Here is an 11967-nt window from a genome sequence, read left to right as displayed (position 1 = left end):
TGTGTTGTGTGTGTGAGTATATGTGTGTGTGTGTGTGTGTCACCCAAAGCATGTCCACAAAGTGACAGAAAATGGCTGGTTTCAAAGAGAAGTCTCAACTTTTGCCCCCCTTTGGAGAATATTCCAAGTCAATCCGCGTGTTTCTCATGGGGATGCAGGTTGTTGACCCGGCTGGGACTTTCGGGTCGCTTCTGCAGCCCAAACAACGGGAGCAAAAACAACTACAGTGGCAAAGAGCACGTTTAGAGACATGCAGCTTTGACTTCCGTGTGACCGATCGGGTGCGTGATGGAGAAAAATATACATTATTGACCAGAATTAACAATTTACGCTCGGAAATGATAAGCAGTCCTTATTGTTTCAGGGTTATATTGTATATAGAGAAACTTTTCATTACAAACGTTTAACGCTTTCTGTGAAAAGACGCACGAGAGGAGAGGTTTGCGCAAAAATAAATAAATTAAAAAAAGACAATTTGCGTCCTAGACAAAGCAACATGGAGAGATTGTGCAAGCACGCACAATCTGTTTACTTAGTCGCATCACTTGCATTAAAGCGACATCTCTCTCTTTCTCTCTGTGTAATTTTGTTACCCAGACCGGTGTTGTTGTTTTTGGACGTCCTTCAGGTTGGTTGCGCACCACGCTCATATTGCGCTGCAACAAAAATGTTATCTAATGGCCGGGCAGTCTGCAGACTCCTCGTTACGCGGGGCCTGAACGCGCGACTGACGGTTCCGGCTTCAAACTAACTGACTCATCAGAGTTCAGGTGGGGTGAGCTCGTGGAAGTGACGCGTGAAGTGAAGTATGCAGGGTAATCTTGCAAATGATTTCCATGCGCATGCAATGGATCAAACAGTGCAGTTTGAATGTGCTCCGTAGCTGTCTTGAAATGATGGCGAGCCCATGTGGCAACAAGTGATGTTAATTTAGAGCCAGGCCTATTCAAGAAGGATGAAACAACTTAAAAAAAAAACTCATTAATTAACCCTCTCAGGCTCAAATTACTTGCAAAGACTAGCTAAGCATTGAGCTGTTGCAAATCTTCAACATCTGCCTGGAGAGGGTTAAAAGTAAAAGCTTATTTTGTGTTATTTATAAAATAATGTACAGTACGTAACTAACTACAATTGATTGGAATGATGTTTATTTACATCTAAACTACAAATATTACATTTTCTTTTTAAGATTATTTCATACAAACACTTTGATATTTATTATCAAAGTCCATCCCAGTTGGACTGCTTGCTTTGGTTTCTCGTTTATTCTACTGTTTCTTGGAAAATGCATATTGAAATCTGTTTATTGTGTTGGCTGCTTTTGTTGTTTTTTTGTGTTTTTTTGAATTAAAAACTTTTTTTTCTTTTTTGTCATTGTACAGTTTTAGAATCAAACATTAAATCTGCTTTTTTTGTGATTTTGCTGATTTCAAAAAAAAATTTAAATAGCTACGTAAATAAATAAATGTGCAAATGAATGACAGCGACAGAAATCTCCCTCCGCTCTGACATCGATCGTCTCGCTCTTGGGGTTTGTCGCATCTCTCCACTCGCTGTCCCCGGAGCCGGACGCTGAGCGTCTTTGGCACACGGCGCCCAGATCTCTCCCAATCAGCAGCGGGGGAAGAAGGTGTTTGGATGTGGATGGAATGAGGACAGGAAACGGCTGTGAGCCGTCACGTCCAACCGGGACGGGATTTGACTGACTGATCCTTTGGTCCACTGGGAAAGCGTCGGGACCCCTCAGGTGCCTCTGTCTGCTCCCTCACGACTTTCTCACCCTTCATCAGCCCACGCTCCTTGACGCCGACCTCTTTACGTTACATTACGACGCCGAAACTCAATAGAGTTGATCAAGGTAGTGCAGAAGTGCAAAGGTCAAGGAAAGTGACAGTTTTCAACGGTTTTACACATAAAAAAAAATCTACAAAATTGATTAAGCTTCCTTTACTCTGACGACTCTAAATGAAATCCAGTGCATTCAATGGCCTTTAGACACAAACCTGATTAAAAAAAAAATAATTGTGACTTTTTTCCCCTCGCAATTTTGACTTTAATCTTCTGAGAAAAAAGTCAAACTTCTGCGCTTCACATCAATTCTCTTTTTTTTTTCCCAGTGGTCCTAGTCCTCCTTTGTATTTATAAGTCATTTAGATTTATCAGGGTTTTTTTACGACTGGTTAAGGAATGTTGTCATTTAGACAAATAGGAACACCGAACACAAATTGTGTTGGAGGGGGGAAAAAATATAACCATAACTTTACACATCTCACAATTTTATCCATCATCTGTGCATCACCCTGAAATCACTCTTCCCACAGTAAAACACAGTGGAGGTAGAATCATTCTGGGAGGATGTTTTGATATCTGTTGGGACTTGATGAGAGGATGGATTTGGTTGGTGGTAACATGACAAATTGTGAAAAAAAATTAAAGGATTTAAATAGTTTTGCAAAAGCAGTGTGTCTCTTTATGTTCAGGAAATGATCACCACTGTGTCACTTCATTAAATGGCATTCTCGGTCTTGAACCAAAATTCTTTCTTGAAGACATCAAATAAAAGAAAGACACGGTTATTGAATGCTGGTAACTTTATTTATGGCAGGTGGGGAACAAGGAGAGGGTGTAAGGCACATAAACATTGAGAAGCCATGGCCTGTTTTTTTATATATATATCTTCAGTGTGTGGCAAGGGGTCATTGGTGGTTCTCTTATCCAGGCCACAGGGCAAAGGTCAGCACACAAACATGGGATTTTTTTTTTTTGGTCAGTGCAAAGCTCAAAGGGAATGGAGGTTTAAGGGCAAGAGGAGGTCACCGGGGAGTTTGCGATCCTCACTCGACATCGGAGTCATCGGCTGCACCAGTGATGGTGTAGGTCTGTTCTTGGTGGTCCATCTCCAGCACATCATCCTCCTTTTTAACTGTTCTGTAGGGGAGGAGAAAAGACCAGACAGAATAATGAGAAATACTCTGATAACTGGTGGAGCTGTGGTTAAACTCATATAAATCATGAGGATCAGTGTTACCAAATTAGTTCGGTTACAGTTTCCGAGTTCGAGTCACACGTTTTAAAGAGGTTTATTCAAAAAGTTGGGCAGCGGTACTTTTACCTGATAAGCACTGTTCTTCTCTCTGTCAGCTCCACAGCCTGCTCTACATAGGACTCCGGATCGGATCCAATCTTGACACCACATATGTCGCCCTTCCCTCCACCAGTCCTACCAACTCCGCCATCGCCTGACAGAGCAACACCCGCATCGTCCACGCCCCTTTCTGCACGTCCGGCAGCACTTGAGATTCCTCTTCGTGTTTCAGAAAGCACCACTCCATGGGCTGTACCTCCATCACCACCCATTCCACCATTAACCCTAGTGCCCTTGCCCTCAGTTGCACCTCCTCTTCCAAGTCCCATTCCTGCTGCACTCACGCCACCTGAGCTGTCACCATCCAATAGTGCGCCAGCCCCACCACTGCCACCCATTTCTCTGGAAATAAGTCCCACACCACTAACAGCAGTGTCCAACCCAACACCCTTAATTTCAGCTTCAGCTGAATGTACACCACCTGCTGAGCTCAAGATGTCTCCATCTGCACGTGTTTCAACTCCACTGCTGTCACCTATTCCCCCAGAACCAAATCCTACCCCACCAACACCAGTATCCAAACCAGTACTTCTGCCTTCCATCTCACCGCCATATCCTCTTTTGAATCCAAGTCCAGTGGGACCCACACCACCTGCTAACCCTGAGATGTCACCATCTGCATATGCTCCGACTCCACTTCTGTCCTCCATTCCTCTATGGATAGATCCCTCACCACCAAAATCAGTACCCACGCCTGGAGTGCCAAAACCAGAACCCTCTGGACCAGTGCCTAAAACACTAGCACTAGAGCCAACTGTACCCACTTTACCAGTACCAAGAGCAAAGCTATCAGAGCCAAAACCACTACCACCAGAAGCACTCATTCTTCCATCACTGCCAAGACTTTCATCACCTGCTCTGACACCTACACCTCCCTGTTCAATATCTGCTCTGCCAGCGGGACCTTTCATATCACTGGTACCCCTGCCATCCAGAACTTTTCCATTGCCAGATCGTGATCCCGTGACTCCATCAACCATATCCGCACTCAATCCAGAACCACCCACCATGCCTCCACCTCCTCGTCTGCTGCCTCCTGTTGGTCCACCACCCAAACTGCCAACACCATCAATGCTTCCTCCGCTGATGCTCACCCCAGCACCAACGGCGCTCATGCTACAACTGGTAATAGAGAGAGAATTCATCATGCCAGAGAGCCGCAGGTCTTCCCCCTCAATTAATTTTCTGCAAAGAGAAAGCAAAATGATCTTTTTGTCTCAAGGTTTACTTCAGTACACAGAGTTCACTGAAAAATCTGACTGCTTGGGGTGTACCTGTATGTGGTAATTTCAATTTCCAAAGCCATCTTGATGTTTAAAAGTTCTTGGTACTCACGCAGGTGCAGGGCAATTTTTGTCTTGGTGGATTTTAGCTCAAGCTGCAGGGCCTCAATCCGAGCCTGTGGAAACAGATGTGCTGAGGTGGTTATTTGATCGCTGTGGTGTGATCAGCTGTCCACCCTGGGACCACAGGAGCCCACGTTTACCTGCAGCTCTTCCAGCTCCTTCTTATGCTTTTCCAGCGTCTCTCGAATCCGTGCTTCAAGGGCTTCGTTTTTGGTCCTCAGGGAGTCCAAATCACGTTCTTTGTTTTGGATCTAGCAGTGTTTTGCAATAAATGATGCAAAGTGTTGGCAGAATGTAGAATTTCTTTTCTACTTGCGCATATCAAATTAAGATACTCACATCCTTCTTGGCCCCAGCTATTTCTTCCCTGACACTTCGAACTTTGTCCACGTGTCTTGACGTCTTCTTTGTTAAATCTTCAAACTTGTTCTTGTACCATGAATCCATTTCCTAAGGTAGGAAGTTAAAGTAGTTTAATTTGCAGTGTGACTGAAACATACTGCAGATTTGTCTTTTTGCGCTTAGCAGCGACTCACCTGAAGGTTTTTGGCTGCGATGTCGTCGTATTGGGTTTGGATTTGCTTCAAAGCGCCAGCCAGGTCGGGCAGAGAGAAGGTGCTCTCGGCCGATACGTGGGCGGCGTAGATCTGCTTCATTAGCTCTTCGATTTCCTATAAGAAGAGGAGATGTTTTAGGAATCATTTAGGAGGGAATAATTTCTCCCGCAGACACTTCATCTACCTGATGATGGATCCGTTTCAAGAATTCGATTTCAACCTCCAGCTGCTCCAGCTTTTTCTCCAAAGCAATCCGGGAGGAAGTGGCTTTGTCTACATCCTGGACACACGTTACAAAGCCTTGACTGTAACGTGTTTATGATTGCAGGCTTTTCGTTGTAAGCAGGTACAGCAATAAAATAGCACTCACTGGACGGAAGGCTTCAATCTCTAACTCAGCCTTCTTTCTCAGCTCCAAGGCCTCCTCATATCGGATTTTGATTGCCTCTAGTTGACCAGCTGCAGCCTCCTTTGCAGCAAAAGAGATGTCCTGAAAATAACCAGAAGTAACTCTGTTGTGCATTAAAAGCCTATCATTATTCTTCCAGACACATAGTGCCACATTATAGCAGAATCAAGTACTTATGTTACTGTCAGTTGCTATAGAATTACTTTATATAGCAAACATGACTTAAAAAGAAATTGACTTTGTAATGTAACGCCTGCAAATTGGGCCTCTGTCTCTTTAAGAAGCTCCTGCTCTTTTCAACGCTCCGCCCTTGCTAAATTGCAAAATCTTCTTCTTCCTTTAGTATTTTTTGGCAGTTTGCAAAAAACCTGAGGTCTCCATTACCGCCACCAAATGGAATAGAGTGTGGACTGAAACAGCAGTCTTTGTCGACGGAGGAGCTTGATAATACCACCAGTGTTGCACAGTTGAAGAGTTGCCACTATTAAAGGATTTCTCAAACACGAATGAGTCAAGGCAACACTCCAGCCATAAGTTTTTGATGAGGGAATAATGTAAAGCTCAAAAAAGTGAATTTGACACAATACTGCCCATTTAAATTTGAAGGTGAACCCCAGGATGTGTCTGGAATGTAGCACACCTCATTCAATCCCATTTGCATTTGCTGCACTGTCCCCCCTGCGTCTGGGTGACTGTGTGCGAGCGAATGCATGAGCAAGTCATCAACTGTGCATGAAGCATAACCGATGACAGCTGTACTCTGTGACACCTAAACGCACCCAGGCACCTCTACATTTGCCTGCCAGAAATCGGCACGTTTTACCAGGTAAAGAACCCTGAAAACACCAAGTTGACGTCTTGTAGCATCGCTCGAGCAGAGCTTCCAAGTCAGCGAGGTGTAAAGCTTCATGCCAGACTGAACATTTGAAATGTAGGGGTGGGGGGAAGAAAGAAAGGAACAGGAGATATTTTTCGCCTTACCCGCTGGACTCTCATCTGATCGGCAATCTTCTTCAGCTCCCTCAGCTGCTCCTCGTAGAGCAAGCGCAGGCCCGAAGGCTTCCCGAACCTGTTCTGGTAGGCCTCGATCTCTGCTTCCAGCAACTTGTTCTTCTGCTCAAGCATTCGAACCTGCCGACACGCAAGAGCGAAGCTTTACTGAGATCAGCAATCAGGAACATGCTTATTCTTAAGAATAGCCATTTTATTCTGGCCTGTTGTAACTAATTTAGCGCACTGCCAGAATATTGTTTCTCTTCGGGCTTTTTAAAAATATTTTGTCACTTTGCAACCACAGACCTTTAATTTGGATTTTTAAATAAAGTAGCACATTTTTAGACAGTTTCCAAATTGTATTGCAAATAAAAATCTGAATGTATGGCGAAGTTTTTGAGTTATTTTTCTTTGTGTACAGCTTGGTGTCTTTTGAGGTGGGTCTCTTCCAGCTTTGTTGACTGACTTTGGTGACTGACATTTTTCCCCGTTCTTCTTTGTAAAATAGAAAATTTTTGAAAATCAATGTTGAAGTCCTGCCACTCTAATTGATTGCATTAAAATTTGGATTTTTGACTCAATTCTGAGCACCTTCCCTGACCTTGATGACAACACATTTGAATCATGTACATAAAATTGTGCATGCTGGCCAAAATGAGACACTTTTATGGCGTTCGTGTATCCACAATGGATCTGTGGAGCACCCCAATCAAAATTAGCCTTTTGACTTTATGGGGTGTGTTTAAATTTGAGTTTTTCAACATTCATTAATGGAGACTCTCCCTCTTTAGCAAATAAAACAATGACTCCTGCTTTAAATTCCAGGACAACTTTCTCCCTGCCTTGTCTGTTGTGTCACTTGGTTGCCATGTCGCTGTTTCTTCTTCTAAGGTTCTCCAAAAAATAAAATAAAATAAAAATCTGAGACCTTCGCAGAATAGTTGGCTTTATTCAGAGGATGCATTACACTAAGACGTTCTAATTTCCATTCGCTGACTTCTGCAAGGCTTGGCTTTCAATTAGGGGTATCAGAGTACAAGTGGATGAATACAAAAGCACTGTAAGCCTTTCAGTATTTTGTTTGTGAAAAAAAAAAAGTGAAAACTTTCTTTAATTTTTCCTCCATCTGCTAGTTGTGTGCTACGTTGTGCAGATTTATGAAGCACCCCAGTTTGGTAAATTTACCTTTTCCTTTTTCGTAGCATGGAAAATGATTTCAGTTCAGGGAAACATTCTACCTTGTCGATGTAAACAGCCAGTCTGTCGTTCAGGACGATCATCTCCTGTCTTTCGATGGTGCGGGTGCTGAGGAACTCCTGGTTCTCTGCCGCGGCCGCGTCCAGATCCATGGGAGCCTCTCCACTTGGCCCAACACACACCATGGCTCCTGCGCTTACTCTGACAACACACACCGGTCACTTGATCAGGGAGAATAAAACACTGCAAAAATCTTATGTAGTTTTAGCCTAGTTGCTACAGCAAATGTCCCAGCACATTTTGAAATAAGACAAAACTAACTTATAAGTAAGTGTCCTGTGTGATTTAGAAGCTCGTTTTAAGTAAATAATCCCTTAATAGGCTACTGATAAAATAATTCCACTATTTCACTTATTACAAGGCACTTCCTCCTTTTTATAAGTGAAATAATATGCCAAACTACTCCATCAATATTAGGGAGTTATTTATTTCAAACAAGCTCCTACTTGCTGAAAGGTCATTCGTGATTTCAGTTTTGTCTCATTCCAAGTACGCAGAGGAACTCGACCAAATCGTGTGGTTTTGCTGCTGCTCTTTACCCGACTCCAGCAGCGCGTGACCTCCGCGCCGCTGACACGCTCCTCCGTCCCACCGAGGCCACGCGCACGCTGCTGGACCCGGCTCGGGCGGAGTAGCCGGCGGCGGCATGGCGGACCTCCCTCCGGGCCGGGGACAGGCTGGACACCCTGACCTGGTAGGTCGAGCTGCCGCTGCCGCTGTCCTCAAAGTGACGGCGGTAAGATGAAATCCTCTCCGGGCTGCGACTCATCGCGGGAACTGAACTCAGCCGGGGTTGGACTGTGCGGAACGGTGTGGAAATCCTTCGTTCTCAGTCCTGTCGGCCAGGAGTCGGAGTTTTTTTTTATACCGCCTTCCTATGCCGGCGATGCTTCTGGGTCCAAGCAGAACCGAGCCCCACGCGCACGAGAAAAGCACCTGTGGAATCTCGAACCTCGGCACCAGATATCTGTCAGCAGCCTGTGAGGAGCGGAGCTGAGCTGGGAAAGCGGTTCGTAATGTCAAATGTTTCCTCGGAAAGCTCATAGTGATTATGCATCTGTTATGTCTTTTATTAGAAACGTCGGTAATCTGTGGGTTGCGGTGCCGCGCTGTATCAGCAGGATGACACATGGGGATCGAGAGAGAGGACGAAGTTGGACGGTACACTAGGGCAGGACGATATGGCTGAAAACGTATCACGATATTCGTTTCATACCGGCGGTCATATCAGTAATTTTGATCTGGTTTTTATTTCGGTTTGGTTAAATATCTGAAATACAAGTGTGGCATCACTTTTTGTGTTTTGTCCACAGTTTAGCTGTTAACTGTAACAGTTACGAGATGGCGAAACCTTAAACTGCTGCTGCAGTTTGTTACTAAGTAAGTGAATTAAGTTGATGCCACCAACCTTGCTTTTTGAGCATTTAAAGCAGGGGTGAACAACGTGGGGCCTAAAGGCCATTTGTGGCCCTTGGAGACTGATTTTGTGTAGTTCTCACACAAAATCAGTCTCCAAGGGCCACTGCGATTAAAAACTGCTACAGATTTGTCCCATAAATGCAGATGGAGACTTTTCATTTATAATCGGTGTAAAAATTGTTGGCAATGTAAATTTCTTACACAGGAAAATGAAAAAGCCAACTTTGTCGCATCCAAATCAGCTGTTATTCCTGCTTAAACTTGGCTAAATAGAGCAAACAGTTTTGAAACAACATGATCCAAATCCTCTTCTTACCTACTGAAAATACATTTATTCAACAGAACCCGAAAGAAATTGAAAACTGGACTTCTTTCTGTTAATGCAGCAAAGATGCAAAGTCTGCTACGGCGTGCTATGGCCAGAAAATTGAGAGTAATCTAAAAAAAGCACTTGGAAATTTGCTAGAAAAAGTTTTTCAGATTAATATCAGAAATTTTCTACAAAAAATTTTAAAAATTCTGAATTTCAAATATCAAAAAAAAAATATATAATGTTTTTAGAAGGTTTACAAGTTTTCTAGAAAGTTTCTGAGATTTTTTGCAAAATTTTCCCAAAAATTGTGACACATTTTTTGGAAAACACTCCTTTTTTCTAAAAGCCCTAATACACCTTGGTAAAAAAATAAAAATAAAATCCGCTTTTTGGCCCTGTACTAGATTTGGGTCTGCAATTTTTTTCCCACGTGACAAAAAGTTTGGATACCCCTGAACTAAAGACTTTCCTCTACATCCCCCAGAATGCTGTGCGGTTCTGGATCAGAGTTCAGTGAAATGATTGAACATCCTATCAGACGTATTATCTATTGATATTGATCACGGGTCTGTCACGATACATTATTGTTATTGATTTATTGTCCAGCCCTGCAGTAAGTAGATGCCGCTCTGACGTGATGTGCTCTGATTGGACGAGGGGCCTGGTTGAACGCAGAGCAGAAGCTGGAGGGTGACCTGAGGCGTTGGGGGAGAGATTTCCGTGAATTGCATCTTATTAGTCTGGTCTGTTTGAAACATATTTTGAAAAAGGGAGAGATTAGAATTAACAGGTACGATCCGTGTTTTGTAATCAGCCAGCGGGCGGCCATTCCTTCGTCTTGACCTCGCGTCTTATAGCAGCGTGGAACATTGGAAGAGAGATGGAATCTTTCAGCCATGTGCACAATCATCCTTCTACTCACCAAATTCTTTCCAGCTTGCAGTCACATATGTTGCACATCACTATGATATTTTCTAACATAGTTATTAAATATTTCAAGTTTCTAATTTAGCGAAGAGTCCTACGTGTGCTCTATTGGTCGACCACAGACATAAAGTAGCTTCTTGTGTCCCGGTGATGTTATTGTGTCCCCTTAACAGACTTTTTCCTTCCTCTTAACTTTCCGTGATTATGTTTGGACATAGCACTTTGTGTGCGGCTAGCTTCTTCAGCAATAATCCCTTATGAACAAAATCAGCGGTCTTCCATCGTGATTATGTAAGCTGTCAAATATAATTTTTGCATTAAAATTTTTGGTTTTAGTCAGAATCATCGAAATAACCAGAAACTAACACGCAGAATGCAACACTACCTGGGCAATCAATACAAGTTTAAATAGGAAAATTGAAAACAACTGAAAATGCTCCTTGTGGTCGAAACATTGAAATCACAATAAATTGACAAATTTATGACGCCAAAGGTCAAGATTCTTTGTTGCCAATCACACGGAAATATAACAGCTAGTTTACAAGAAAAACAGGACAAAATCAAATCAAGATAAGCCAATAAATGAAGAATGATTTTGGTAGACAGGCTACACCTTCTTCAGAGACTTTACAGACTTGTTTTAGGCTAACCCAAAGTTGTTCTTCTTAAACTTCCTTTTGCGACATTTATGCCCAAAATTACACATAATCCCAGCAGATTGAGGTTGAAAGCTCAATCCACATAATGCAATGAGAAACCTTTACATTATTGTCTTTGAAGAGATGCATTTGCAATTAGAAACAAACTTACTGGTTGAAAAAATAATAATATAAAGCAAAATTTGCTTTGGGGGATGAATGATTTTGTGAATTCTGTTGTTACTAAATCAAATCAAAGTCCAAATAAAATAACTTTCATATTCTCTACAAAGCAAAGATGACAAAAAATAAAGAGCAAATCTCCTATAAAATATCAAAAGATTTCTTTTTTCTGTGTGAGCTTGTGAACGAAAGCAGTTCAATAACCATGTTCTGTACCTGTGGCCTTCAACGTGGTCAGGAACCGTGTCGGTGCAACAGAGCCAGATTATTTACTCATATATATGGGAAGTTACGCCGAGTTCATTTTCATTTCACTGCCAATGACTCAATAGTCAACAAGCTGCCTCTAAGATTTGAAACTATGACCAGGACAAACTGGACTGAGATTACCGGTCAAGCTCTTCCAGGGATTTTAAACTCCAATATGAACAGAACGACAACCCGCGTGTTTTGTTTCAGAGACGGACTCGTCAGCCGAAGACAAACCTGTTTGTCGTGGCGGTTGATGGTGGGGGGGAACCTGTTGACGGCTCCTCAAGAGTCAGTGACAAATTCATCCCCACACACACAGCGGCTATTAGATATGAACCTTCAACACAGTAGATCATCGTGGCAACAGTGGCTGTCACCCCACAGCCTCTCCATGTCTATTTATATCTGACTCTGGACACTAAATGTCCTCTCAGGTCAGCTCCACTGGACACGTCCAGCAATGTCCCACAGCAGACAGTGGAAAAAAGAAAAAAGAAAGGACTAAACGTTTTTTGTCATTGTTAAAAT

At 42.9% G+C, this 11967-nt stretch overlaps 1 protein-coding gene across 1 annotated transcript; it reads right to left on the bottom strand.

Moving 5' to 3' along the window:
- Window positions 1–2583: 2583 nt before the first annotated feature.
- zgc:172323 (uncharacterized protein LOC564165 homolog) lies at window positions 2584–8535 on the bottom strand. Its single transcript, XM_055042408.1, has 11 exons — window positions 8247–8535; window positions 7689–7848; window positions 6439–6588; window positions 5419–5538; window positions 5233–5328; window positions 5028–5162; window positions 4831–4941; window positions 4632–4742; window positions 4420–4544; window positions 3113–4330; window positions 2584–2928 (listed from the first exon to the last, which is right to left on the bottom strand). The coding sequence occupies exons 1-11, from the start codon at window positions 8474–8476 to the stop codon at window positions 2835–2837; spliced, it is 2550 nt and encodes an 849-aa protein (XP_054898383.1). The 5' UTR covers window positions 8477–8535; the 3' UTR covers window positions 2584–2834.
- Window positions 8536–11967: the final 3432 nt, after the last annotated feature.

The sequence above is a fragment of the Poeciliopsis prolifica genome, unplaced genomic scaffold, assembly GCF_027474105.1.
Source record: "Poeciliopsis prolifica strain line A6 unplaced genomic scaffold, Auburn_PproV2 SCAFFOLD017, whole genome shotgun sequence".
In the NCBI taxonomy this organism is placed as follows: Eukaryota; Metazoa; Chordata; class Actinopteri; order Cyprinodontiformes; family Poeciliidae; genus Poeciliopsis; species Poeciliopsis prolifica.
Note: the sequence above shows the minus strand (reverse complement) of the source record. Positions and strands in the feature narration are given on the sequence as shown.

Bases quoted from the DNA above. Each gene is read 5' to 3' on its own strand.
- zgc:172323 (XM_055042408.1), bottom strand. From the start codon at position 8,476: ATGAGTCGCAGCCCGGAGAGGATTTCATCTTACCGCCGTCACTTTGAG. The intron at 5,539-6,438 runs GTAAGGCGAAAA...GGTTATTTTCAG, and splicing joins ATCAGATGAGAGTCCAGCGG to GACATCTCTTTTGCTGCAAA. The intron at 5,163-5,232 runs GTAGATGAAGTG...CTCTTCTTATAG, and splicing joins TGAAACGGATCCATCATCAG to GAAATCGAAGAGCTAATGAA.